The sequence below is a fragment of the Protobothrops mucrosquamatus genome, unplaced genomic scaffold (genome assembly GCF_001527695.2).
Source record: "Protobothrops mucrosquamatus isolate PMUCROS unplaced genomic scaffold, P.Mucros_1.0 scaffold1681, whole genome shotgun sequence".
Lineage (NCBI taxonomy): Eukaryota > Metazoa > Chordata > Lepidosauria > Squamata > Viperidae > Protobothrops > Protobothrops mucrosquamatus.
This window is the reverse complement of record NW_015387837.1, coordinates 36,335-63,507: the sequence shown is the minus strand read 5'-3', so window position 1 is coordinate 63,507 and position 27,173 is coordinate 36,335. Positions and strand designations below refer to the sequence as shown.

Genomic DNA, 27,173 nt, shown 5'->3' with positions numbered 1-27,173 from the left:
GTCTCAGATGCAAGACTTAAGTTTGGTATAGAGGTAGTCCTTGCCTTACAACTGTTTGTTTAGTGAACATTTGAAGTTACGATGGCGCTGAAAAAGGTGACTTACGAATGTTTTTCAACTTACAACCATTGCAGAATCCCCCCCGTCACGTGATCAAAATTCAGACGGGTGGCAACTGGGATGTATTCATGACAGTTGTAGTGTCTCAGGCTCCTGTGATTACCCTTTGTAACCTTCCCAGCTGACTTTTGACAAGCAAAATCAATGGGGAAAGCCAGATTCGTTTTACAACTGCATGATTCAATTAACAACTGTGGCAAAAAAAATGCCGTGCCACTCACTTAACGACTGTCTTGCTTAGGAATAGAAATGTTGGGCTTAATTGTGGTCATATACCGAGGACTACCTGTATTCTGTTTTAGTGATGCAGTTTAAATTACCTTACCTGTATAAGAGCTGGAATGACCATCTTCACTGTCTTGTTAATCACCTGGAAACTGTACGCATCATCCAGACGCATGACATTTGCTCCCATGAATGTAAAAATGGGCATGATATTGTGTAGCACTTTATCCTGCACAAAAAGAAAGCAACTATTATTCATGTAGCACTTGGTTTTGAGCATTTATTCCTGCTTTGCAGTTTCTCTCAGAGCAATTTTCTTTCTGACTTTAAAGCAGTGGATCCTTTGCTTTTTTTTTAACAGTGTCAAAGGAACTGCTCAACTTCACTCTCCCCTTATTTGGCACCCAGTGCAGCTCGCCTAGCAGTGGTGACCCACGAGCACACCAGGCAGCGCCCATTTCTGCTCACACTATGGCATTTTAAACCAGTTGTAGCTTCTGGGTGGTCTTCAAGGGGAGCCCCATGTATAGAGCGTATTGCCGTCATTCAATTGTGAGGTGATCAAGGAACAAATGGTTGTCTGAAGGGCCTCACAATTAAGAACAGAATGCAACTGGGTGGTCAAAAACAACTAAAGACAAGCGGTTTCTCAGGGATCCAGGCCCTGGGCCATAGGTAATAACCAGCACCTTGAATTGCACTCGGAAGCCAGTTTTCTACCCTGCATGAATAGACAACTTTAGCAGCTCCTCATACTTGTTTAAACATTTAATCATACTGTCAAACCTCTGACCAGTTAGTGATCACTTCAGGGAGTAACGGATCAGTGATAAAGAAGAGAAAAAAAAAGTTGGTAACTGATGGTGATCTATGCAAAGAAAAAAAAGCAGAAGGTGGTGAGAAAAATCTTGAAGAAAGAAGTCAAGTGAACCTGGAAATTGGCCAGCTATTTCTAAGCATAGGAAAAGATTAGCAGCCTCACCCAAATGCCTGCGTCAGAGCTGAAAAGGCACCTAAACGTGATATCCCTTTTTAGAAACTTGGATGAACTTCCCCACTCTCAACAAGCATTCCAATAAACTCACAGGAAACATTCCAGCGGCGGCACCCAGCAACAGCAGTGCGTGGTGATGGGTCTGTGGCATTTCTGAGACCCGGATGCATTGAACAATCAGTTCCACATTGAACTTCTCTTCATCCAGGAGACCTCAAAAAGCAGAGAAGGCACTGAGAAGTTAGCAAGGCTTACAAAGCTTCCCTCCCAAATGCATTTGGAGATACAAAGCCTAGGGCAGGGGTCTTCAAACTTGGCCCTTTTATGACTTGTGGACTTCAACTCATAGAATTCCTCAAGCCAGTCCTCAAGCCAGTCCACAAGTCATAAAAGGGCCAAATTTGAAGACCCCTACCCTAGAGGAACACTGCCAAATATCCCAAATGAAATTAACTTTGGTCTTTACTTTACCTGCCTTTATCCTGTTGCTATCTGGGGACAGCTTCTGACAAATGTTTAACAAACTACCAAGTATTAGTTGTTTTGTGTATTCCAGATTTTCTTCCCCTGCAGTAGGTTCTAGACACCTGGAAATTCAGAAAGGAGTTAGGCTATTTTTGGGGGGGGAGAAATAGATGATCAAACATAAAATTCCATGCTGCTACCTAAAAACAGCAGTTTTGAAGGGGGGGCAGAGAGAACCAATCTTCTATAACACAGATAATTTCTACATCACATTCCAAGTTCCTTTTTTTCAAATACCTTATTTGGAGAAATCATCAAAGGAACCAGTTACAGACAAGAAAGCAATTGCAAGGCTTTTGAGGAATCAACATAGCTAGTGGCAACATGATGCAGCTCAAGAATATTTAGCAGTGGGGCAGCAACTGGAAACCATGTTCTAAGATGAAACATCTTAAAGGGCAGTCAGATCCACATGTTCATAGTGACCAAATGCAGGTTTGCTTATAGCTTGGCCACATAAAGAGAGATTAGACAGAACTAAACTATAGCACAGAATGGAGGACAGAAGAGCTGAGTCATTTTGACAATGCCCAAATCTAAAAATGGAAGGGTTACTCTATTTCGTAACTCCTTTCTCCCATGGGCGAGATATAGACTTTTCCAGGGCCAGCCAATCCTCATATTTAATGGCTGGACTGAACCCAGTTTGGTTAAGAAATTACAAGATATAGAATTGCTCTCCAAAGTAAAATTACCTAGATAGCAAATTGAAAAGAGTAGGTATCAGGGCCTGAGGCTGTTTGAGCTTCTTTTTGTGCTGTAGCAATTCTAGGATAAGTGTAATTCTTTGCCAGTTCATACTTTCTTCTTGTACACATTCTTGATCTTGGACTTTCCTGGATGATAAAAAGCAGAACAAAGTAAACTTATTTCCTTCTCTAAAAATATCAGTTTTTGCAGAGCAACTATTCCTGTGAGTCAGATTCTACAAAGAGCCAAAGACTCATCAACAAAATACAGCTATTAAGGATTGCTTAATTCATATGTCCTTTTAAATCTTCCTATTGCTTGGCTTATGACTTCTGGATTTTGTTCCCTCTCTGATTAATTACTTAGTTCTCTTGTTTTTGGCTATTTAACCTGGCAACATCTATTCTGATGACAATTTTTGAGGAATTCAGACAGGCCTTCTAGTTCTCATGATTATGGAGATAAGGTTATAACTCTCTACGGAAGCACTGAATTTGCCCTAATGTCATATACCTATACAATTATAAGCAGATGTCATTAAATTAAAGTATTAATTATATAAAATAATCTAACATTTATTCTCATGTTTGTCCAGTCCTCTTTGGTTAACTCTGTCTCTTCCCATTTAATCACAGAAATTATCTTCATTATTTTGCATCAAAAGCGTGTATGAAATTCAGTTCCAATTAGTTAAAATTAATAGAATTCAATGAAAATAATATGCATTCTCTTCATGTTAAATGTCAGAGTGTTACCAATTTTATTCCACATGTAGATTCATGGAAATGTCATAGCTTAAACTGTTGCTTAATGAATTACTGTCTTGGGTTTTTAAGCTGCTTGGCTTCCAAATTGTTTAATTCTTCATTTTAAAACCTCTTCCATTATAGCATATATGGCATTTATACTTCCCACCCATTTTACCTCTGCTGCTGTATTTTCTGCCTTCTTGTCTGGTGAACTGTAGCCACAGTCTTGATTTTAGGTTGAGGTTCCAGTTCGATACTAATCTGCTCAGCATCTACTGAAATCTGAACAATATGTTAGATTTTGTTTTAAAGATCTGTAACACACCACACATCACAATGTATTGTACATAGGCAGCCCAATTGCAGAATATGATCTGGCCATCCTCTGTCAACTGGAATGTGACATGCCTGTATGGTGGTGCAGAAAGAAAGCACGACCATTTGTATTTGAAGGGGAGGACTATGAGGAATGTTTGCTATGAATTTGGCACTTTCAAGGACATAACAGCATAGCTTCCTACTGAAAAGGCAAAATAATTCTTTGCTTAAAGCCAGAAATTATTCTTTGTGTTCACAAAAGTCATGTTTTCAGTAAAAGCAATGCACTCATCATATGGCATATTACTAATTTTCCAAACTATTCCTATAAATACTTCGTGTTTTAATTCTCTGTAATATGCATTTTAACTAGATCCTATACTGAACACAATACAGTTGTTAAAAGTAATCAGATTACAATGGCCTAATTCCTGAGAGCAAGCTATGTGATTAGGGAATAATACAAAATTGACACAGAAAGAGATACATAATTGTTTCTTTATTATTTACTTATTATTGAATGAATAATCCTGTTCTATTTATTCAGAGGAATCAGAGTCTCATTATGCAGCGAGATTAAATTGACCTTACCCCTTTAAATACGCTGCTGATTGTCTGGGCACAATGTAGATTCTTGCAATTGAGGAGTAAGTCAAAAAGAACTCCCAGAATCCTTTGCTGTACCTTCCCATCTGGCAGTGCAGCAAAGAAAGGTTTTGTAATCTAGAAATAACAAAAAGACATTTATATATATATTTTGAAAGAAAGTTCGGCATTATTTCCAGTGATAAGGAAAATAAGGAAATATAGAGCTTCCTCATGATACCCTGCGAATTAATTTCTTTATTAAATTTATATGCCATCCATTTCACTCAGAAAAACGACTCTGCCCAAAATACAATTTGAAGCTGGCTTTTTTGAATCTCCGTTCAACTTGCTAGCTACTGGCTTTTCAGGATTGGACATATATCCTGTATTTTCTAACTTTGAGTGGGCTGCCTTATAACTTGAGAGCACAATGGAAAATAAAGAAACAACACACAAACCAAATTACCTACAGCTTACATTGACAAAGAAAAACGTATCAAAAGGATCTTTCTTCAGCAAACAAGAACTCCATTTGCTTCCTGCTGGATGCAGATTCTGTTATTTTTTTTTTCTTAGTACAATTGTGGTGCACCTGGTACTCATTTATTGGAGGGCAGAAAAAAAAAGGAAATTGGAGCAAAATGTAATTATCAGCTCTCTCCTTAGAAAGCAATTGGGAGACCTTTTATGGCATAAAGAAGAGAAACCTTTGCAAATAATCACTGTGAAAGATTCTGATGAAAAAAAACCTCATACAAAATCTTACCTGCTCAAGAGCTGTAATCTGAAAAGGATGAAGGCCCTGGTACACTTCCTGTGAGGCATGCAACGCTTTGAGGAACAGATGTAGGCACTCTTGACTTGTGCAGAGGAGTATTGCCGAGTGCTCATTGTATTTCCCAAGAACGAGGTGCAAAAGAAGGGCTTCATCTTTCAACATCTGTCCTGTACCAAAAGCTTTTTCCAATAGCCGATCTAGGAGAGGCAGCAAGCTAAGAAGCACAGCCTGAAAAAACATGACCAATATTATTTTCAAAAATCAGCCCAAACTTTACTAAACTTATGTTTATAAAACTTATTTTGTATTCCATTTATTGGTAGGTTAACAGAATAACAGAGTTGGAAGGGACCTTGAAGGTCTCCTGGTCCAATCCCCAGCTCAAGCTGGAGATCCTATACTAGTTCAGACAAATGGCTGTCCAATATCTTCTTAAAAATCCCCAGTGATGGAGCACCCACAACTTCCGGAAGCAAGTCAATGCTTAAGGAGAGAAAGCCAAATTTCTAAAAGTGTATGATGCAAGGGCATATTTAATCAACAGTAATAAACTCGGCATGCAAATTATCTGAAGACGAGTCTTTGAGTCTCCTAAGAACCTCTGCAGACTTGGTATATATGACAGCCAGCTGATTCTTTTTTAAGAAAGTGTCTCATTCTGGAAGGACCTCCTTTTATAGCAGATACCATTTCCCAAAAAATAACACCCAATCTTATTTTTTTTTTTTGCTTCCAAGCGGTAAGCACTGGCGCAATGTGCCACAATTGGCCATAAAAGAAGCCAGGCAGTGGCACAATAGATGTCGGGGCCTGGAAGGCCTGGCTGCGGTGGTTCTAAGTGGGTGCGGAGTGTGTGGGGCAGCTCCAACCCATGATTTTTACGTGTGCACCTCACCCCATCTCATACAACCAGAACATGCGGCAGGATGGGTGGGGTCTTAACTAGGGCTTATTTTGGGGGTAGGGGTTACATTAGGCGCACATGTAAAAATCAAGCTAGGTCTTATTTTCGGGATAGGTCTTATTTTTGGGGAAACACGGTATATGAAACTTGACAACATGGCTGATGGTCAGAGATTGTGAGTTGCCATACAATCAGCCTGGATAGAATTGGTTACCTTCTTTTTTGCACTGAAGGTATTTCTGGCGACAATAATACAACTATCCAAGTGGCAATTTGAAGCCCTTCTATATGTCTCCGCATTTTAAGTCTTATGCAAATAAAAAGGGATAGAAAAAGTTCTATTTTGTTAATATAACAAAACTAAGATATAAATGAGGTTTCGCTCTGCAGAAAAACAATATAAAAATCTGGCTTGATCAGGGTATTTTCCCAGTGTTAACACCATGTATTTCACCCACACTGCCATTGACTTCATGAAGAATTTTCATCAGGTTTCTTGCAATATAGGAAGGACATCTAAAGCCTTGGACACATTCAAGTAATGCTGTCAATGCTTCTGACAATTTCTGCTGCTTGGCTTTTCGCTTCTGTTGGGTAGGTTCTCCTCCAAAGAGATCACCAAGAACCTAGATTATAAACAAAATGGGGAAAAGATACCAAAAAGTCATTAATGTAATTTATTTTTTTCTTTATTTGTAACTGAAGGACAAAGGAATTGAAAGTGGACTGCAATTGCTGCCTGCACATTTTCATGCTAGCTATGAACCAGTATGCATATGTATCTCTAAAACAAAAAATACCACCTAAAGAAATGAGCAGTCCTTTAGCATAGTGATATGAATTTCTGGCTCCCTATGAAAAGAGTGGGCCCATGCCAGGACCTTTTTGCTCTGTATCTGCAGTAGCATCTTCTGCTGCTATCAGTTATCATTCTTAACCCCCAAATACCAGCCACAACTCTGCAGTATTTACTCTGCATTTCAAAGCACACCTGGAGCCATATAAAAGCTGCTTTCTCACAACCCTTTCCCGGGAAATCAAAACAAAAATGTATAATCCTGCAAAAATAAAAAAGCAGGGCAAAGCACAAGCCTATATGATTAGCATCCCATTCAGTTGGGTGTGAAATACTGCAGCTGTGTGGAGAACCTCACGCAAGAGAGGCAACTGGGAAGAAGAGTCCATGGATCAGTGGAAGAAAGGATGTTCTGCATAAAAAGTTTTCTGATCCTATTTGTAGTACCTCTTCAAAATGCTGCAAAAAGCTCCTGCCAAAAATATCAGATTGTTGACAATGCTGAGCAAGACTGTTCACTGATCAGATCCTAAGTGAGGATGCCTCCAATCCCCCATTGCTCATTGCATGAAAGGCCAACAAGGCAAAATAATCTGTTCATCTTGGCATGCAGGTCATGATAATTTACCATCTTCTCAAAGGAAATAGAACAATGGTGGCGAACCTATGGCACGGGTGCCAGAGGCGGCACTCAGAGCCCTCTCTGTGGGCACGTGCACCGTTGCCTCAGTCCTAGGCCTTCAGCTGGGTTTTATAAAATCTTTTCGCTTTAGGCCTTCGCCGCTGTGTACAAAAAAAAAAGGTTCAATCAATCAGTCAATTTCAACTTCTCGCAAAAAAAAAAAGATCTTGCAAAGTTGGAATTGATTGATTGAACTTTTTAGTCCCACCCAGTCTGCCATTACCACTGCAGCCACGCCCACCCAATGGGCCACACCCAGTCAATGGGCCACACCCACCCGGCACCTGACAATGCATAAGTGGGTTTTGGGTTGCAGTTTGGGCACTCGGTCTCTAAAAGGTTCGCCATCACTGAAATAGAAGATGGGCTCCTGAGGAGAAAATGCTTCCTAGTCTCTGATCCAACACTTGCTTCAATGGTCCTGACTCCCAACAGGCCACAAGAAGAGCTCTGAGGGTCTGATTCATCAGAAGGACACAAATATAGAAAATCGCAGATGCACATCAGGTAAAACATCATAGCTTCACCTATGCTTACCTGGATAATGTAAGTTGAATCAGACATTATTTCCTCAGCTTTCTTCGTGAAAATCTGAAGCATGGGATGAAAAATGGATTCTTCTACTCCACTTAAGGAATGGAGGCACTTGAGAGAAGCTCTTCGGACTTCACTCACAGGACTTCCCAAATTGATCAACAGAGATACAATTACTGGAAAGTGCAAGTAGGGACAATGGTTGTTGCTTTAGCAAAGTTCCAAATCAACTTAGATTCATTAACTATGTAGAATGAAAACTCCTATCCTGAGAAACAATTTTACTGTATTGCTGGAGAGAAGCAATCTCTCTACACCAGTGGTTCTCAACTTGTGGGTCGGGACCCCATTTGGGGTCGATCGACCATTTCAAGGGGGTCGCCAAGCAAGGCTGTCCGCCATTTTTTTTGTCTGCCATTTTTTTTGTCCACCATTTTTTTCCCCTTTTCCGGGGGGTGCCTTATCTCCCTTGGGCTGGGCCAGCTGGTGGTTGGCCTGCTCCATCTCTGCCGCTTGCTAGCTACGCCTCGGCCGATGCAGGGGGCGGAACCACGCATGTGCGGCGCTCCCGGGCAGGGAAAGTCCTCGACTTACGACTGGTTTAGTCCTTGACTTACGACCGGTTTAGTCCTCGACTTACAACCGGTTGGGGTCGCGGCAATAAAAAGGTTGAGAACCACTGCTCTACACTGTCCCAGCCACCATGAAGAACTTAGATCCTCAGACCTGAAAATGCTGAGCCCACCAAGGTTTTCTCTATTTTCTTATTCAAACACTTAACAGTCCCTTGAAACAGTTAAAATCCTCAAAATTTAAAACCTGTGCAGTTATTTATTTTTATGAGCAAGTTTCTGCTATCTTTTCAGTCTGGACTTACCATTTTTCCAAATGGTAAAAAATACAGAGATACCTCGGTAAATTAAAAGATGGTTAGAAGCTTTATTTATTTAAGTCTGATTATAACCTGAAAATAGAATGCCAAAGTCCTGGAGAAAACATAAATAATTCTCCCTCTCTCCCCAACTCAATATAATAATACATGAAAGTAAACTTCTCTCCAAATAATTTAAAACTTCTTGTAAGGGTAGATAGCTTGAAAGACAGGAAAGAAGTTAGTGCTGATTTCCCCCCTAATTTCTCTGGACAGTTGAAGCTATAATAGTTAATGCTACAATAACCAGAGGGAAATATCCCAAAGGCCATCAGCCGGTACCTGGAGATGCAGTTGACACCAATTGCCTTTTTTTCTGCTCAGATTGAGATTCGAGCATGACACATCCTATGTACAATGCCCGAGTTTGCAGCACAGCATCCATCACAAAGTTTAGCTGATTGCACAAGTTGTAGTTGTAAGTCCATAAGATGGAGAGAAATCTAAATTGATGCTCTGGTCCTTTCAAATGTGCCTTCAGATAATGATAAAAAGGAAGCGGTTAATATACATTTTTTTTTGAGAGCCCATTTAGTACCTTTTTTGGCGGCCTTGAAAAGAGACACACCCTCATTTCACTTCAACGCACCCCATAATACAATCTCACTGTAAAATTTCAGCAAAATAAATTATTCAGAATTGCCTACATCAGTATAATAGCCAGAGGTTTTCTCTTGTCAGACTGTACATTTATGTTTATGTATGAAAAATGTACCTCAAACAGAAGTCGCATCATTGCCCGAAAATGACCAGCATAGAATCCCTCACTTGCACCTCTGATAACAATGTCAAATAGTCCCAACAGCAAGTGCAAATAATCTTTACTGTTTGAATTTAAAGTTTCAGGATTCCACCAGACTTCATCTGTAGAAACGCAAAGAAGTGGCAATTAGGGACTGTAGCAAAAGCATTTTCTGAAACTACACAAAACCAAACTAAATTATAGCAATCACTTTATTCAGGTTAAAATTGAGAGATGCTGATTATTTCTCTGTTTCAGAATTGCAAGATAGAAGCAAATACTACTTCAGCAAGAAAAGCATCTGCATGGTTGATTTTTCAAATCTAACTTCTCCTGCAATAAAAAAAACATACCTTTCAAAAAGGAATTTGGAGAGACCAGGCCTTCAATAAAACTTCTCAACAAAATGAGGAACAGCATGGCATCTTCAAGATCAACCGATGCCTGAGCGTTTAATTTTTTTGTATACGTCGATAACAGGTCCCGGAAAGATTCATTCCCAGATGGGAACTCAGAAGAAATGTTCTGAAGATGAAAAAGAATTCTGAGCTACTGCATTGTCAAGGAACATGAGGACCAAATACCTTTACTGGCCCTTAGATATTCCTAATCTTCCATAAATCACTAAGTATGGGAAACTCACTAGTTTTATTGTATCCTTGCTCCTTATTTTTTTTTTATGATTGTCACTACAATCTACTTCCTGTAATTGTCTTTCTCACCTTTAACTTCATCTCATCTCTTTAACATGTTTTGAAAATTGCAGGAGCCACTTTTTCCTACCAGAAGCTTATACCATGCAATATCTCTCCTAAACCAACAGAATTGAACTCAGTATACATACACAATTCTAAGAGTTGAAGGGGTAAAAAAGAGGTTTCTGATTGAAGCTGCTATTTTAAAATTAAAAGTTCTCACCTCCTCTGAAGGACAGTTGTCTTTAAATCTGTCCATTTTTTTATTCAAAAATTGGAAGATCCTTAAAGCCAGGAATAAATGACAGTCTCCCATTTGGGAGCAATTGCAACAAGACTGGACAAGGACAAAACTTATAATGTGGCCTGTTAGCTTCTGTTTTCCAGTAGGAGATTCCTTTTCAATAAGATTGATGAAGCCTTCCACCTTGAACAAGAATAACAACAGAGAGTCAGTTTCCATTATTCTTTTGAGGAATGGATTATTCTGATAACTGCCTAGCATTCTGCAAACATTTACTTTTTCTGTATCTTTATTTTTAAATGGACTGAATGAAAACATTGGCTTTAATAAATAAAGTAAGTACATAAAGTTGTTATATTCCAGGTTAGATTGTAGGAGAATGTAATTCAGTACTCTCTATTTTGGCAAGCTTGTTTTGAGCATGGGTCTGCTTAGGTATACCAAACAATCTGAAAGTTAATCCTGGAATGTGTTCTACTACAAAAGTACAACTTTTTCCCCATTACAGGAAACTTTAGTCCAAAAGTTCAACCAAACACTTTATATTTTTTCTTTTCTTTTTTTCTTTTTCACACTTCTAAACCACCCATCTCCCTCAGAGGGCTTTATCTAGAAAAGGAAATTTTCAGAGAGGAGAGCTTATTTTCACCAGCAACAGGCTACTTGCTCAAAATAATGTTCTCTACCCTTCCATCTTAAGAATATATAGTTAAATACTTGAAATCAACAAAACACCATTCTGAACAATAGTTGTTGGGGGACCTGGGTGAGAAGATTTAATTGTACCACGGTCTGCTTGGGAGACTTCCACAAACACCTTCTAACAGGGAAAAAGGTAGAGGGGTTCATATCACGTGACCATATGCTTTGCAGAGAAATCTGTTCAGTTCTTTCTTCAAGTTTCTTTTCAATCAGAGATGCAGCATTATAGCTTGGCTGGATTATAAAGTGAATCTCTCAGAGGTGCTACTTTAAGAACAGAATGTACCAAACTAGCTGATTCAAGGTTTGGTTCATGTGTACTAATTTTGCATGTTCTTTTGCATCAATGAAATATGAAAATTCTGCATTTCTTACTAAACTGAGGTGTCATTGTTTGAAATATTCTCCAACATGATGTAAGCTACACAGAACGCCTGGCTGCTGGATTTTATTGTTATGTTACTTATACTTTCTTTAAAACTGCTGATCTGAGAATTTGAGAATTTTATAAGCAGGACACGTAAACTCACACACATACCATTTCTGACATGAAGGAAGACTCTTCTGAAATCAGGTTCTTGGACAAGAGGTCCAGCAGTCTGGCATTAGATGCGCCTGATAGGTCTCCTGACTTAGCTGAATTAATCACCTCTTGGAAAACTATTTCAAGACAATAACAACATAAAACAGAATGGGAAATCGAAGTGGGAGACTGGTTAAACCTTTTGAAATCACTGATGGCTACAGAGAGGGAAAGGTTTTAAAAGAATGTGTACTTTGATTTTAAAGTTCATCCATGGGAAAAAATCATTCAAGTTCATTCATGGAAAAAATGGAGGGTATCATTCTTCTCACAAACAACAAAAAAAAAAGATATCACAGATTAACTATTTATTGAAAAAGTGCCTAAAATGTAGAAAGTGTATGTAGTTTCAATAACGTTACCCATAAATTGATAATATAGGTAGCCTTCAACTTGTAACTGGTTGTTTAATGACTGTTTGCAGTCACGACAACCTCAGAATGGGTGCTTCACGGCCTGTAAAGTGCTTCCCGCCATCTTACAAAGTTGCCCCCATCACATGACCGCTTTTCAGGTGCTTGACCTGATGCTAAGGGCTGTTTGATCATCTGATCGTCCTGTAGAATTAATTTCTGACTTTCCTCAGAAAGTCAATGAGGAAGCTGGTAGAGAAAGATGCAAATGGAGGAGAAGCACTCCAGCACACTGGAACAACAGACCTTAAATCTAGCAAAAACGCTAATGAATGCCATTGCTTTGAGCAATGTTTTATTTTAGTGAACACCATTGTCTCTGCCCCTTCGAAGGGAAAAATACTAGCGAATGCCATCATTCTCGTGATTGTTCTCTACAGTGGATGGAGAGAAAGCCAGGTCTCCTGGGTGTGGTGGAGCACTTTCCCTGCCCCACCAGACATGGGAGGCGTTAGCCCCCTTCCCAGTGCTTCGCTTAACAACCTGCATGGTCACTTAAAGGCCACAACTGGGAGAGGCAGATTGTGTTCGTTGAGATAAATGGTCACATGGCTTTTGACTTAGCAATCACTTCGCTCAACGATTGAGATTCCAAGCCCCAATTATAGTCATAAGTGAAGGACTACCTGCACAATCCTGATTACTCAGATAAAAGGCTGCATTCCAGCCATCAACTACTGACTCCTAAACCTATTCAATTTTGGAGTGTGGTCTTCACTATACCACAAGTCAGAGGAAGCCTTTGAGCAAATGCGAATTGCATCTCTGGATCAGAATGATCCAGTGTGAGCAGCCACTGGAAAGTCATGTCATTTGGATTTTGTTTTGCTGCAGCTTGATTTCAAACTCGCACAATCACAAATATGAAACAAAAGGTCGCTTTTTTTTACTTTTGCTTCTATTTTTTTTCTTACAAAAACACTCTTAAGTAACACAGAAAGAGAATTACAGTGACCCGGCCTCCCGTTAGAACAGGGGTGGGGAACAAGGGCCCTTTTATGACTTGTGGACTTCAACTTCTAGAATTCTGGCTCAGGAAAGAATTCAATTACTTACCATTTGGCCAACCTTTCAACAAAGGATGAAGAGAACAAAGACCGGATTCTGTTATGCAAACTGCCACTCTCCCTTCAGCAGATTTTAGATCATTGTTGGTTATGACCAGAAAAGGTAGCAATTGTAGGACTAACTGATTGAAGAGATCTTTATTTTCCTTAATAGTATCTACTTTCATTAAAAGGCATAATACCATTTCTAGAATTTTGCACCTAGCAAGTACATAGGAAGAAGAATGGATATGTTTAGATTACACCTCCATAACCAAGATTGCACGCTGTAAAACACACTTTCACATTTTGTTATGATTGAACCTTTTGCGACAACAAAACATATTTCTATTACTCATGGTGCTACCTGTGAAAGAGGAGACAATGTTCCCCTTTCAGATGGAGCCTGATATTAAAGGCAAAGTCATGTTGGAAGCAGGGTAGTATATCTAACATATTTCTCCTTTCCTTGCAGTACAAAGATAGCAATAGAAACTAATAATTTATTGTTCTTTCATGGTGTTTAAAATTAGCTACCAAAGGGAACCACCATTGTTTAATGCCACCTTATCTCTTTCAATATTGAATATATTAATATGTTTATTATGTATATTTTTGCATTTTTTGAGGCAACGTTTTACTCTAAAACATAAATCTCAGATCATTTTTTTAAAATGTATAAATCTCAGGTCATATTAAATGGAAGAATATGTAACCATGTAACTTATGTAAATAGAAGAATATGTAACTAACTACCTCCATACACAGATTCTTTAATGAATTTGCTGCCAGAATAAAACAATATAATTATTACATTGACAACTATCTTACAAACATAGTTACAAGGTGAAAAAATAAATGGCATTTTTTTACATATCTAATAATCTGGGAAAAAACCCAGCACTGGGTTTGGAAAAATTGGAAAAATTTCCCACTATTAATATAAAATTGAGACCAAATGATGTAAAAATTATCACCTACCATTTTTCATCCTTTAAGAGATCAGCTCTTTCAAACAGAGACAACAGACTGAGTCCAATTTGTTCACCAAATATATTCAAACGAACCAAGGCACTCTAAAATAAAATTAACAAATAACGCACAAAATTACATAAAATAGAGAAATATAATGCAGAATCCTACCCAAAAATATTCACAATATGTGTATTTTTAAAAAATAAAGGGTTTTTAAAATATAACATGAATGAGTCTAGTATCAAAACAGACTTAGTGATTCTGGTTTCTATTTTAGATTTTGCACATCTTAAGGATTTTTCTGTCTCTTAGAAAAAAAAATCTTACTTTGACGATACAGTTACAGCTTAGTGAGATTGAAACTAACCTGCTTGTCCAGAATAAGTTGAATATCTGATCTGTTCTCTTGGCTTCGAGTTTTCCCTCCTCAGATTTGTTTCAGGCAATATTAATTTAAAGCACTATTCTACATATTCAAATTTCCCTCTGACTGCAATTGGATTAATTCCCAAGTAAGAGAATACAGCATTTCAGTCAACGAAAAGAAGCAGGGAATCTACTTTAACATGCTATCATAGGTGGACCCTAGTAATTCTTCTTTAGACAGGTGCCATGCCAGAGTGGTGCAGTAGTCAAAATATTGGAACAGGCCTAAACGAGACATAGGTTCAAGTCCGCCCTCAGCAATGGAAACTCAATGGACACTATCACAGTCACTGTCTCTCATCTTCAGGGGGATAAAATGGGAGGGAATGTTGTGCCTGAAGCTTCTGGAAGAAATTCTAACCAATGCAACAGCTAATTCATTGTTGACTAATTCAAAGTACCATATAATTTTATCTTCCAATGGATTAAGACTTACATCTAATGTTTGAAGAGATGACATAACCACACCTAAATTATCATCTTTGAGTCGTGCTACAATTGCTTCTTCTATGAAAGAGTCATCAAAGCCCTCCTAAAAATAAAAATCATGAAGGAAATGAACATTAAAAAGGTATCAAAATGTAATGTCATGAATTCACCATTTCTGTGAAAAATCCAACTTGTTTACATACATTTATTTAAATAATAATAACTATACATTGCATTAAGTTATGAATCTGGGAATCATAGGAGTTATGGTTGCAGCATTTATAAACCAGTCTAATGGTCTAATGGTTAAGACATCAGGCTAGGAACCAGTTTTAGTTTCATGTTAAGCATGAAAGCTGGCTAGGTGACTTTGAGTTAGTCATTCTCTCCCAGCCCAACCTACCTCATAGGGTTGTCGTTGTGTGGAAAATAGGAGTAAGGAGTATTAGGTATGTTTATCGCCTTGAGTTATTTTTTTAAAAATAATGAAGGCAGGATAAAAATAAATACCGTACATAAAAATAAGGTAATATCAGTCCTTCTTATACAGGGTAGCTGAAGACTGTCCTAGATTCTCATTTCTACTTTTGTAGATACACATTATATACAGCGCACGGTAACTGGAAAGTACAAATGAGGACAGAGATTTTTCTGACATTACCACTTTTGTAGTAGTGACCTACTCCAATTATTGCTCAAGTTTATAAAAGGTCATCTTTTATTTAGTCAACATGAAACTAGTGGAAATATAACAATGCTGTACAGACAGCTATGCAATGGAATGTACAGTTTAGAGTCAATATAAAAGGAAGGAGAATTTACTTTAGATTATTATAAAGAAGAGGTACAAAAATGACAATTTGGAGGCCATATGTGGCTTCAAAAGTGACTCCAGAGTGGATAGGGGCAAAATGTGTGGGTCCTTTTTTTGGGTTGTTTTTTTTTTTTTTTTTTCAGAATTTGAGAGACAAAATGGAAATTTTAAATCTTACACTTGCTTTTAAAGGTACCTATTTCACTCCTTAAAACATCTGAAAATTTCATCTGAAAATATGTCTCAGCTTTACTCAAGTGCAGTTCTTAATATGACTTGCAAAACTTGGTGTGGTCCTCAAGCTTATGAAAGTTGGGCAACCCTGCTGCAAACACCCCTATTTTTTTCTCACTACTAGTAACAGGCGCTTGCTGCCTTAATGAAAGCGTATTAAAAATTCAGGAAAAAAATAGAAATAAGAAACAAATAAAGAGATTAAGGACAACCAACCTTTGATGTTTCAATTATTTCTTTCAAATGTTGAACAGCCAGGATTCTCACTGCTGGCTGTGAATGATTCAAACTAAGGAGCAGGGAGGTATTTGAATCTTCTAGAAACTAGAAATACAAGGTATAATCAATCAGGATGCAGTCCTAACTCTGTTCCTCTGAAAGATCAGGGAGCTTATTTCTTAGCTGTTTTCTGTTCATAAATGTGCAACTACTGTACATATAAACACAAAGACATACTTCAGGAAAAAAAACCCCAGCAAATATATTGTTTATCTATACTTTAATTTGCTGTCAGTCTATATTCTCTACTACTGACTCTCTTTGCATATGAACCAGGATAAAGCAGTCAAACAGAGTTTCCCTTAAATTAATCAGGAACTATAACCAACTATTTTAAATTGGTTTATGGACCATGTACTGCTTTAGGTTTTTTTAAACTTTCTTTTCCAATTCATATATACAATGTTTAAATGCTGAAACCTGACAGTAGATTACAGAGCACTTATTCAATTCATGCCAAACTCCAGGATTCTTACTGGCATCCTGTGTCAAAGGTGTAGCCAATTATTGATAAACTTTTGGTGGTAATTTTGTCTACCAGTGATTTATAGGCAGTTAAGAGCAGCCTTTTTATAGCCTTTAGATGCAAACTAGATGGTCTATTGCAGGGGTGTCAAATTGCTGGCCCATGGGCCAGTTGCATCATGCAGAGGCCGTGCCCACCCCAGCTCCAGCAATGCAAAAAAAGTCACAATATGTCGCAACACATCACGTGATGCGGCGAGTTTGACACCCGTGGTCTATTGACATTATATCTCTAGGACATCAGATTACATTTTTTTTAAAAAGTTCACATCATCACAACTTGGCAACAAACTGTTCTAAATGTATCACAAGGCCATTTCTTTTTGTCAATATCGTTAAGAGAAAAATCTATGATTAATTGTTTTATGAAATGTTCTAACTNTAACTGGTCTTAATGCCGAGGTGTCAACAAATTAAAAAAGAAGAAATCTTAATCATTATAGTCTTAGGATTGACTTACCTGGTATTTACCACCACTCACTGAAAGAGAAATGAATTGGTGGAAGAGATCTTGCTCCTTCTGATCTTTGACATTCTTCAGATATTTCTCCAGTACCAAATCTAGTGTTCTAGAGTACCTGTGATAGGCAAAGAAAGCAATTCATACGGTATATTCCTGGAAAACCAAGCATGGTTCTTTATATATTGTTTTATGGTTATGTTGTATGCCTAGTGTATGCCACCCAGAGTCACTTTTTCATGAGAAATTGCTAATACTTTATAAATGTCTTGAGTCATTTGTAAAAAGACTAAAGGTAGGATAAAAATAAATAACACATATTTTACACAAGACTACCAAAACTTTGTAAGGTCAGCTTTCTTGTACAAGATCTCAGCAACCAGAGAGGCCATTTTTGGAAGTCTTGAAGATGCCACATTATTGTTATTTTCAGGAATCTTTACATTACCTATTTCAGGTAAGATAAATCTACTTTCAGACTATTAATAAAACAAACTCAGTGTAGACAGTTTTATGGATTTAAGAGATCAGAAAGCAAAAGATTGACCTAGAAAAAGAAGCGCTGACAGAAACTGGAAGAAACTTCTTCATTCCTTAGAGGTTTGTGTGACAGTTCTAAACCTGGTTTTCAGCAGCAGAGTAACATCTTAGTATCTTCTAAGTATTCTTTCATCAGACTAGAACTGAAATTGGTATGGGGTAGCTCACAAGGCAAATAGAAGACTTGGATGTAATTATTTTACTTTTCTTAGTAAGAAGACTGGAATTCAAATTCCATGGCCTACTTTGATTTACTTCTGAAGTTTGCTTTGAAATGGGTAGATAACTGGGATGTGGAAAATACGTTTGAGTGCAAACTATAACAAGAATTCCACAGACTTTTTTTTGAGAATGGAACATAATGCAACTTGACTAAAGAACTCTCTTGCATCTTGCCCTAAAGTTTTAGGTTTTTTTTAACCTGCCTTGGCCAGCATTAACAACTTGGATTAGTTGAGGCCAGATATTATTTATGTTATTTATTAAATTTTAAATTTAATTTAAATTTATTAAATTAAATTATTTAAAATTTTATGATGCCCATCTTCCATACAGGGTGACGCAGGGCAATTTATGGCTTATAAAAATAATTAAAACATATTAACCTATTAAAACTAGGCAGATTAAAAATTTTAAATTATCAGTGAGGAATCAATGTGACTTTGGCTTTGTACAGGGACAACTGCTGCTGTGGAGGGTCAGCCTGGATTTGACTTTCTACTTCTAGATTCTATTCATTCTTCATAATGGAGCAGAATCTGTTTTGACCAAGAAAGTTGAAGCAGCAGTATATGTACCCTTGGACAGGCTTGAAATAACTTGGGAATAAAGCATTAATTAGTTGACCACCTATATTTTGACCTCTTTTTAATATTAATAAAGGCTAATTTTGATCTATTTGGCCTAGGAATAAATACTTTGTCGCCATCCCTAGTAAGAATGTGAAATAAAATATTTTTACTTACTTTCTTTCAAAATGTCTGATTAGAGGAAGTAACTCTTTATTAATTTCAGCTATTTTGCCAGGATCAGAACCATTCTTTACACCATAGGAAATATAATCCTCCAGAAACTTACTGAAATTGGAAAAAAAAAGGAAATAATTATTTCTTTACAGAGAACTAATATTGTTTTTCACAACTCCCTCAAAGAATGTGAAAACTTAATAATATAGTCATTTTATGAAATACTGCTTTTCTTTATGTATCCAATCTCTACACAAACATTATCTATCTACATATCACCACTACCCTTCCAGCAATGACCAAAATATGTCTTACCTAATTTTATTTAACAAAATAATAATAAACACATAAATAGGCTGAAATTAAAATAGGCTTCCAATTTCCAAGTGACAGATTTTGGAACAGAACAGGCCCAACAGAAGAGATAATCTGTAGCTCAGGGCTGAACTACGGAGTCCTTGGTGCTCTCTGAACTTGGTTGTCTGCTTGCGGACATTTCAGTATCCAACTGGATAACATCATCAATGCTAGTTGAGTGTGGGGTTTGCTCGCTGTTTATGTGTAGTAGTTGCCCTGCCAATGGTGAAGGGGTGTGTAGTTCACTCCTTGGTAATTCCTTGACTAGGGTATTTTGTTAGATTGTGTAGTGTTAATTCCTGTTTATCTAGGTGTTGTTCCCTGGAGAGAATGTGTTCGGATCTGTTTCCCTCTTAGCTTTTTTATTGTCTCTTTTGACTGGAATGTAAATGTAGTTAATTTTGCCAGTTACAGCTAGCAGCTGCAAGCCAGCTATCCCAGTGCTAGCTGAACATTCCAAAGGGTCAAGGAGAGGGAAAAGGAAATCATGGTCACGGTCATATGATTTCCCATTTAGTGACCTCTGTCTCAACTGTGGTCACCAAACAAGGACTACTTGCATATATAAACAAAAGCCCCACCTCCCCAATAATTTTTAGAAGTAAGAATTGGTCCCGAGAGGGGGGTAAAAAAGGAAATACTGGTCTACAACACTTAACCAATAGAATCCTACAGTATACCTGACAAATTCCATTGTGACATAAAACCTGGGGATATGAAATCATAACTTATTGAAAGACTGTAGCTTACCAGGCCAATAAATGATCCAAATCTTTTTCTAGTGGTATAGTTGTAAGTATAGCTTCCAGTTGTTTAATGTAGATTTGATTATCAATTGTGTTGGATCCTTCTTCCATCTCTGAAAACAAGTAGATGCCATAAAGACTGTCTCTGAAACATTCTGATTCAACCATCCCCAGTGTTTATCATTTAGGACAGCAGAATGTAACTCTTTCTTTCCCATGTTATTTGAAGTTGGGTGCCCTAAGCCAACAAGCCCCTTATTTTGTTCTGACTGATTCAAAGAATCATGCTTCTAAAAAGAGCAAAATCTCATTAACAGGACCTAAGAACACCACTATAATCCTGTTAGATCAGGCCAAGGCTTATCCAGCATTTTGTGGCCCAGTATGACTAACCAGATGGCTCTGGAATTCTTACCAGCAGAAATCAGAGGCATATCACTATCACTCTCCCATTTACCTGCAGCTGATTATTTTGAAGATGCAGCCTTCAAATTGAAATTAACACTGAATCTACAAAACAAGTAGTCCTTGACCAACCTGCCCTCCATGAATTTGGCCAATTTCTTTTTAAAGCCATCTGGGTTAGGGGCTATCACTGTGTTACCACTTATGGTAATAAATTCCTGAAGTTAATTATCTATAGCCTTCTTTTGCTTATATTAAGTCTCCCAGTGAGTTTCAGTCTTAGTGTTTTGAGAGATGGAGAAAAATGCCTCTTTGTCTTCTTTCTCCATGCCATGCATGGCTTTATATTTCTTATGTATACAATGAAGTTATATATAAGTGAAAAGACAGATAAACATACCTGCTTTTCCATAAATAACTGAATGAACTAGGTGGGGCAGCAGATAATGTAAAATTGGACTGACATCGTGAGCTGATGAAATTTCATGAAGAGTAGCAATCAGATTGGGTACATTACACAGATGAACATATGGTCTGCACAAGAACACAAAGTAGTTAATGGGACCTCCTAGAACAGCAGGAAATTGTCAACATGATCCCTTAAAAGAGGAAATCCCTGATGTTAAGAAATGTGCCCTTCCACAAATACCCCAAGGTATCTTAAAGACTTGTTTCTAGAGTAAAGTTTACAAATATGAAAATGCTTCCACAAATTCAGTAATGAAATGCATTTTAAGTAAATCAAAAGCTGAATTTTCTATTAAATATCTTAGTGTCAAACCTCAGATATATCAATAATTTACTTTTTGATTTTATCTGTAATCCCCACTAATAGACCAACCGCATGTTAACCAAAGAAGGCAAGCACAGAAAAATAAATTGCACCAAATACAGTTTTTTTAAAAAACTATTTCACTTTGCTGATGACAGAAAAACACATCCCCCCCACCCACACAAAATACAGTCATTTGCCTTACTTTTCTCCAAGTCCTTCTTCCTTCTGGCTCTGTAGAAGGACAATCAAGCAGCATAGCCCATCTTTGACAAGAGAGGGTATCTTGGTCAAAGTCTTACTAATCAGTAACATCAACGAACGAACCAGTGATTGTTCCATTGTTACCCTTACAGTTAACTGACAGATGATCATATATGTTGCAGCTCTGAAATCCACCAAGGATGATTTCAAACCCTATAGTGAGGGAAAGGAGCAAAAGTATGTTTGGTAGTTTAACTATAAGGTCTATACAAATAGCACTGGATAATAGGGAAGACCCAGGATTTTCAAAAATACATCTACCTTTGCTTATTCGTTATAGAAAATCTCTGGAGTATAGACCAAAACAGCAAATTAGTATAGACTACAGGAATAACTAACATGTTCAAAATTGGTAAATACACCCTAGATTGCACTGTCTCACTTTATTTAACTTATACGCAGAATATATAATGAGAAATGCAGGACATGAAGAAATAGAAATTGGAATTAAAACTGTCAGTAGAAACCACCTCAAATACACTAATTGTTATCACTTTGATGGTTCAAAATTAAAAATTGAAAAGTGTATAACTTGTAATTAGATTTTTTAATTTCTACTCTGAGATTGTATTATATAAGCATATGCAATTCAAATATGAGGAAAATATAAAATATTTATAGGAAACTACTTGTCATGATTCCCACAGATGGAACTCTTCAAAGAACTTTGAGGCATTGTTTACCTTAAAGATTCTTTAGTTGAGTAGCATAGCATCGGCACTAACACAATCTAAGCCAAAAACTGGATTCCCCTCCCCTGAGCACATAATATCAAAGCACAATTCCCTCCTCCAATTAACAGTCATAAATCACATTCTCCAATTAGTTTGAAATGCAGGCTCTCCCTCCATTTCTCCAGCCCCACACTAAGTCCAGTATAATTATGCCTATCTAAACTCTCATGCACATTCCTCCCCCCAGCATCATCTAACTCTAAAAGTAAAACAAAAGAAGAAAATGGTTGCATCTCTAACTGTTGTCAAAGCAAAAACATCCAATGTTAGCAGCGTTGACACTAGTAACAGTTAATAAAGATTATCGATCAAATCAGATGTTCAATTTCATGTCATAGTGCATCCTCTGCAAGCTATGGAAACTTCAACAGCCCTTTCCCTCATGCCCAACATTCATTTGCTCTCATTCCCAAAAATGTCCTGTAGCAACTGAAAGAGAAAGATTAACTGTTGCAAGGAAAGTTGATGATTAGGTACCTTTTGGATATATGGAAGCAATCTGGAGACAAAGGTGTCTGTGACATTTGCTATGGCCCCAAGAGCAGACACAATTGCAGAAGCATAAAAAGTCAGCAGGACTCTCATTTGTGATGAACTCCCTGGGTATTGTGAAAAGACCTGGAGAAAAGAAAAAATAAATTTGGAATAGGGATAGTGTAAATAGTGGCGAGGGAGGGAGATAAGAGGGAAGGAAGGAAGGAAGGAAGGAAGGTCAAACCATACATTATTTTTATAAGTACAATAACTTTATTCACACACAGAGTTCATCCACCAGTATGGTGTGATGGTAAACATGATGGAGCATAAAAAGTGCAGGTTGTAGTCTACTCTTAGCTGTGGAAGCTTATTAGGTGACTTGGACCAGCTACTCTCTCAGCCACTCTATCAAAAAAGGGTGTTGCTATGGGGGAAATGGGAAGAGGATACACTATGAATGCCACATTGAGCTCCTATACAGACAAGATAAAAATCTAATCAACAATCACATGAGTAAGGGAGATGGTGAGTTGTATATAGGTCCCATAAGAAGTACAAGGTGAGGCAGTACAGAATTGTACCCGGTGGAATATGAATACATACAGGCAATATTACTGCATGTTTGAATGATGACTACTACTTCTGTGTTTAAAGTTAGGAATTCAAAAGAGAAATAACCTCATGTAGGAGAGAAAAAAATCATGCTGGCCTGGCTAAATATGTCTGTAGTTTGACAATTTAATATTTTTCAGGATGGCTTTATTCAGTATGTTAACTTAGTTGCAATAATTTCTACTGAATTCAGTTAATTTCTGTGTCCTAATTGTGTGTGTGTGTGTGTGTGTGTGAGAGAGAGAGAGAGAGAGAGAGAGACAGACAGACAGACAGACAGACAGACAGACAGACAGAATGACTATCACACTGGCAGTGCATTGGAACAGTTCACTAACCTTTACAGATTTAGTCACTAGGTTGCATAGGAAATCCATGAAACCCAAATCTTTGTGGCAGTGCGTAATCAAAGTTCCTCGTGCAAGAGGGACTCCTGGTTTCTATGAGAGTGTGAGAGCCAAAAAGAAGAAAGATAAATAGATATGTGTTCCTCAACCTTAGCATCTTTCAGATGTGCAAGTCTTCAAATCCCAGAATTCCCCAGTCATCATATGTTGGAGAATTCTGGGAGTTGAAGTCCACATATCTTGAAGTTGCTAAACTGAACTAGATAATCAATTTTAAAAACAGAGATAAAACACAGTTCATGATATTTAATTCAGAAATTCAAAGTTAATTTAAGCACATATATTTTCCAAACCAAAGTTATTTTTTCTATGTTTTTACCCATATATTCATATATTCAGAAATAATCCTATGCTTTTTATATGAAATTAGAACGAATAGCTTGTATTTATACATATTACTGGTTATTCCAAAAGTATTTACTCATACATTTTACTTCACGTATAAATGTGCAATTCTATGCATATTAGGAGACAGAAAATCCAAAAATTAGTTTAAAGAAACCTCAGATTCAAAGTGCCAGCAATGAAGATCACTGGGTTCCTCTGGGTGGCTCACTTTTTCATTGTAACCTATCTCAAATAACTGCCATAAATTTTTATTTTACAGAGTGATATGTATCAATATATACAGTATGCTGCTATGATCTGCTAAAACACAGTGATAATGATTACTAATAAATAATTCAGTCACAAATTAGAAATATATAAGAAAGTGGGAATATTTTTACTTGAAAAACTGTTGATTGAATGGTCAGCAATCATAAAACATTGAGAAAGCAAGATTTATAAAGCAGAAAACAAAACAAGAAAATATCTATAAGAACAATGATCCAAATCAATAGATTTCAAATTGATTTGTTCTAGTATACTTTGTATTTAAGGAAAAATACCTAATATACAAAAGAGACAGGCACACAAGTACAAATGCTTCACAGAAATACTATATAATGCGCAACAGCATTATATATAGATGACTTCATATATTATCTTTCACTACTTTACCTGAATTGGATGTAACCAATGCCATTTATGAGTTGAGTCGCTAATTTTTAAAAGTTGGATAACTCGCACAAACAACTTTGTCTCGTGGTAGGGCAATACACAGCCAATCAAACTGTCTTGATTATACAAATGAATATGAAACCTATATCAGAGCACACAATTAGATAAAGAAGTTATGATGTCAGATTATTATGGACCTAATATGATATAATCTATGATACTGAACTGCTAAACCTTCATCTTTGCACTGGTATTTTTCTCCTTAAAATCCTTTAAAATAGATCTGAAGCCCTGATGGGCTGGGTTTTTTTTAATTTAGAGAACTTGGTGAGTAGAGACCACTTGCGTCGTGAGAATTAAAACTAGGAGGATAGGTAAAGTCATTGGTGAGAAACACAGAGTATATGATGTGCAAGAACATTTCAATTTAATAAATAGGAATGGGAAGATTGGAAAAGAAAAAAACATGAGGAGAAAAATACTTTGGAACCAGTTTGACTTGATGGAGAAAGGAAATGCTATTCTTAACTACCCTCATGATGAAATATCACCAAATCCAAAAACTGGGCCATACATAATAGGTGTTTACAGTGGTTCCCAGTACTATTTCCTAAATCAATGGGGATGCTCTGAGGGGCTTGAATCTATGGACATCCACGCAACAAGCAGTAAGATATCAGAGAAGCATGAATAAATTACCTGTGAATCAGCCACTCAAGGCACTTCTGTGCTGGCTTAAGCATGAAATATGGAGACAAGTGAATCAGGAACAATGAAATATTTTGATCTAGCTGCTGGTTTACTGCTTTAGTTTGGACACTGCGTTCCAAACCTTTAGATATTTGACTGAAAAGGGTTGTCTCAAATATCTCAAAGGACGGATCAATCCCAATCAGCTCTTCCAGGCCAGTGCACCCTGTGAAAGTTGTCAGAATAGTTTTACCAATTAACAGAGTTTTTTATTCCAACATTTCTTGGAAATGAAGTTGTGTGGATGACATAATTCTAACACATAAACTTAAAGAACTGCAGGTTGACATAACTAAGCTTACAAATCAGGTCCTATTTAATTATCAAAACGCAGAACAATTCTAGAGCTGCCCAAACTACTATTATTCTAAATTTATAATTTTAATATACTAGGAACTTACCTATAAAGCTTTAGCTCATATATATTTATTAAACTTACTACATAATGTTATCTTCTCTGAAAACCAAGTATTTTTCAATCAATAACCTCGTATAGACTATAAGCTTATTATAAATTGCTATTTACAGAATGCAATTATAACTACCCATCAGACATATGAAGCATACTTGGCAAGGACTTAAGGCTAGTAAGTAACTAATTAGACAGAAATTAGCAGTAACTAATTACTCAGAAAAAAAAGGATTTTCATTAGTGATTGTATTATAAGAGTATATGTTGCGCATACTTATACTAATAATGTACGCTATTGTAACAAAATTTTATTTTCCTTCTGTGGGTAGCAGTGTACATAATATTAAAGAAATTGAATTCTTATGGATTGTTGTTATAGTATAAGGATTATAAAACAAGATTACATTTGAATAACCCCACTTAATCTTTTAATCATGAAAATGGAAAATGTTTGAAACTGAAGGCATAATTTGTCCCACTCTTCTTTAAAGCAAATCTATAATTTTATCTATAATCCCCAAATTTTCATCAAGACAAGCATGTACATGGTGTGTATGCGTGTGTACACGCGCATATGATTTACTTAAATATTCATTTATTCCTGGTGACTATATTTATATGCTTGAATTAACAATAAAGGTCTGTGATTTCATGCTATTTTTATAAACATTGAGGAACAGCATCATTCATTTTTCTTTTAACTATTTCAAAACTAAACATTAAATAGAAAATTTTGCCCCTTCCCGAAGCCAGGGAAAGGAAGCATCAGTGGCAAATGAATAGAATGCTGGGCTACCAAAATCATACTTGGTAGTTGGTCATGTTTTTAAGGCCACACTTACCTATTGCAAAAAAAGTCTCTCTGTCAATATTGGCAGCTTCTTTACAATCAAAGAGCAATGAAGCCGCTTCACTTCTAGATAAGAGGCTGGGATCATTCTGAGGAAGCGCAAGGCGCTTCAGCTGATGCGCAAGGGATGTCATTGTTTCACACTCCTGTGGTGAGAAAAAAAATCAATCAAAATGTTTCACACATGCACTAAAAGAGAACACCAGTGTGATGAATTATCTACCAAAACAACTTACCTGCAGCTTTATACCAGTTGAGTTTATAGGGTTGCCAGGTGTCCACTATTTGAGTGGACAGTCCACTTTTTTCACATTATGTTCACAATTTTGTTTCACAAAATAGTGGACATTTTTTTTATTCAAAAGCTTTATGATGAAATGGTACGTAATCTAAAGCTGTACAGTCTACTTTTTTTTACTACTTAACCCCCCCCCCCCGCTTGTCCGCTATTTTTTGGAAGCAGACCTGGCAACCCTAGT

At 37.0% G+C, this 27,173-nt stretch overlaps 1 protein-coding gene across 1 annotated transcript in view; it reads right to left on the bottom strand.

The window, feature by feature from the left end:
- Positions 1 to 26,828, bottom strand: part of HEATR1 (HEAT repeat containing 1) — a 40,568-nt gene extending 13,740 nt beyond the window's left edge. The window contains exons 1-28 of the mRNA XM_015822812.1: positions 26,687 to 26,828; positions 25,382 to 25,598; positions 24,683 to 24,824; positions 23,612 to 23,713; positions 22,662 to 22,802; positions 21,392 to 21,603; positions 20,815 to 20,948; positions 20,014 to 20,122; positions 18,907 to 19,017; positions 17,402 to 17,519; positions 16,354 to 16,461; positions 15,097 to 15,192; positions 14,241 to 14,335; positions 13,270 to 13,481; positions 11,756 to 11,877; positions 10,495 to 10,698; positions 9,930 to 10,101; positions 9,550 to 9,698; positions 9,117 to 9,309; positions 7,907 to 8,079; positions 6,350 to 6,517; positions 4,976 to 5,215; positions 4,213 to 4,344; positions 3,479 to 3,585; positions 2,560 to 2,700; positions 1,811 to 1,926; positions 1,431 to 1,552; positions 446 to 574 (exon numbers count right to left, since the gene is read on the bottom strand). Of these exons, the coding sequence (XP_015678298.1) occupies positions 446 to 574; positions 1,431 to 1,552; positions 1,811 to 1,926; positions 2,560 to 2,700; positions 3,479 to 3,585; positions 4,213 to 4,344; positions 4,976 to 5,215; positions 6,350 to 6,517; positions 7,907 to 8,079; positions 9,117 to 9,309; positions 9,550 to 9,698; positions 9,930 to 10,101; positions 10,495 to 10,698; positions 11,756 to 11,877; positions 13,270 to 13,481; positions 14,241 to 14,335; positions 15,097 to 15,192; positions 16,354 to 16,461; positions 17,402 to 17,519; positions 18,907 to 19,017; positions 20,014 to 20,122; positions 20,815 to 20,948; positions 21,392 to 21,603; positions 22,662 to 22,802; positions 23,612 to 23,713; positions 24,683 to 24,824; positions 25,382 to 25,598; positions 26,687 to 26,828 (4,107 nt within the window). The remainder of the gene's footprint in view (positions 1 to 445; positions 575 to 1,430; positions 1,553 to 1,810; positions 1,927 to 2,559; positions 2,701 to 3,478; positions 3,586 to 4,212; positions 4,345 to 4,975; positions 5,216 to 6,349; positions 6,518 to 7,906; positions 8,080 to 9,116; positions 9,310 to 9,549; positions 9,699 to 9,929; positions 10,102 to 10,494; positions 10,699 to 11,755; positions 11,878 to 13,269; positions 13,482 to 14,240; positions 14,336 to 15,096; positions 15,193 to 16,353; positions 16,462 to 17,401; positions 17,520 to 18,906; positions 19,018 to 20,013; positions 20,123 to 20,814; positions 20,949 to 21,391; positions 21,604 to 22,661; positions 22,803 to 23,611; positions 23,714 to 24,682; positions 24,825 to 25,381; positions 25,599 to 26,686) is intronic.
- Between the last annotated feature and the right edge of the window lie 345 nt (positions 26,829 to 27,173).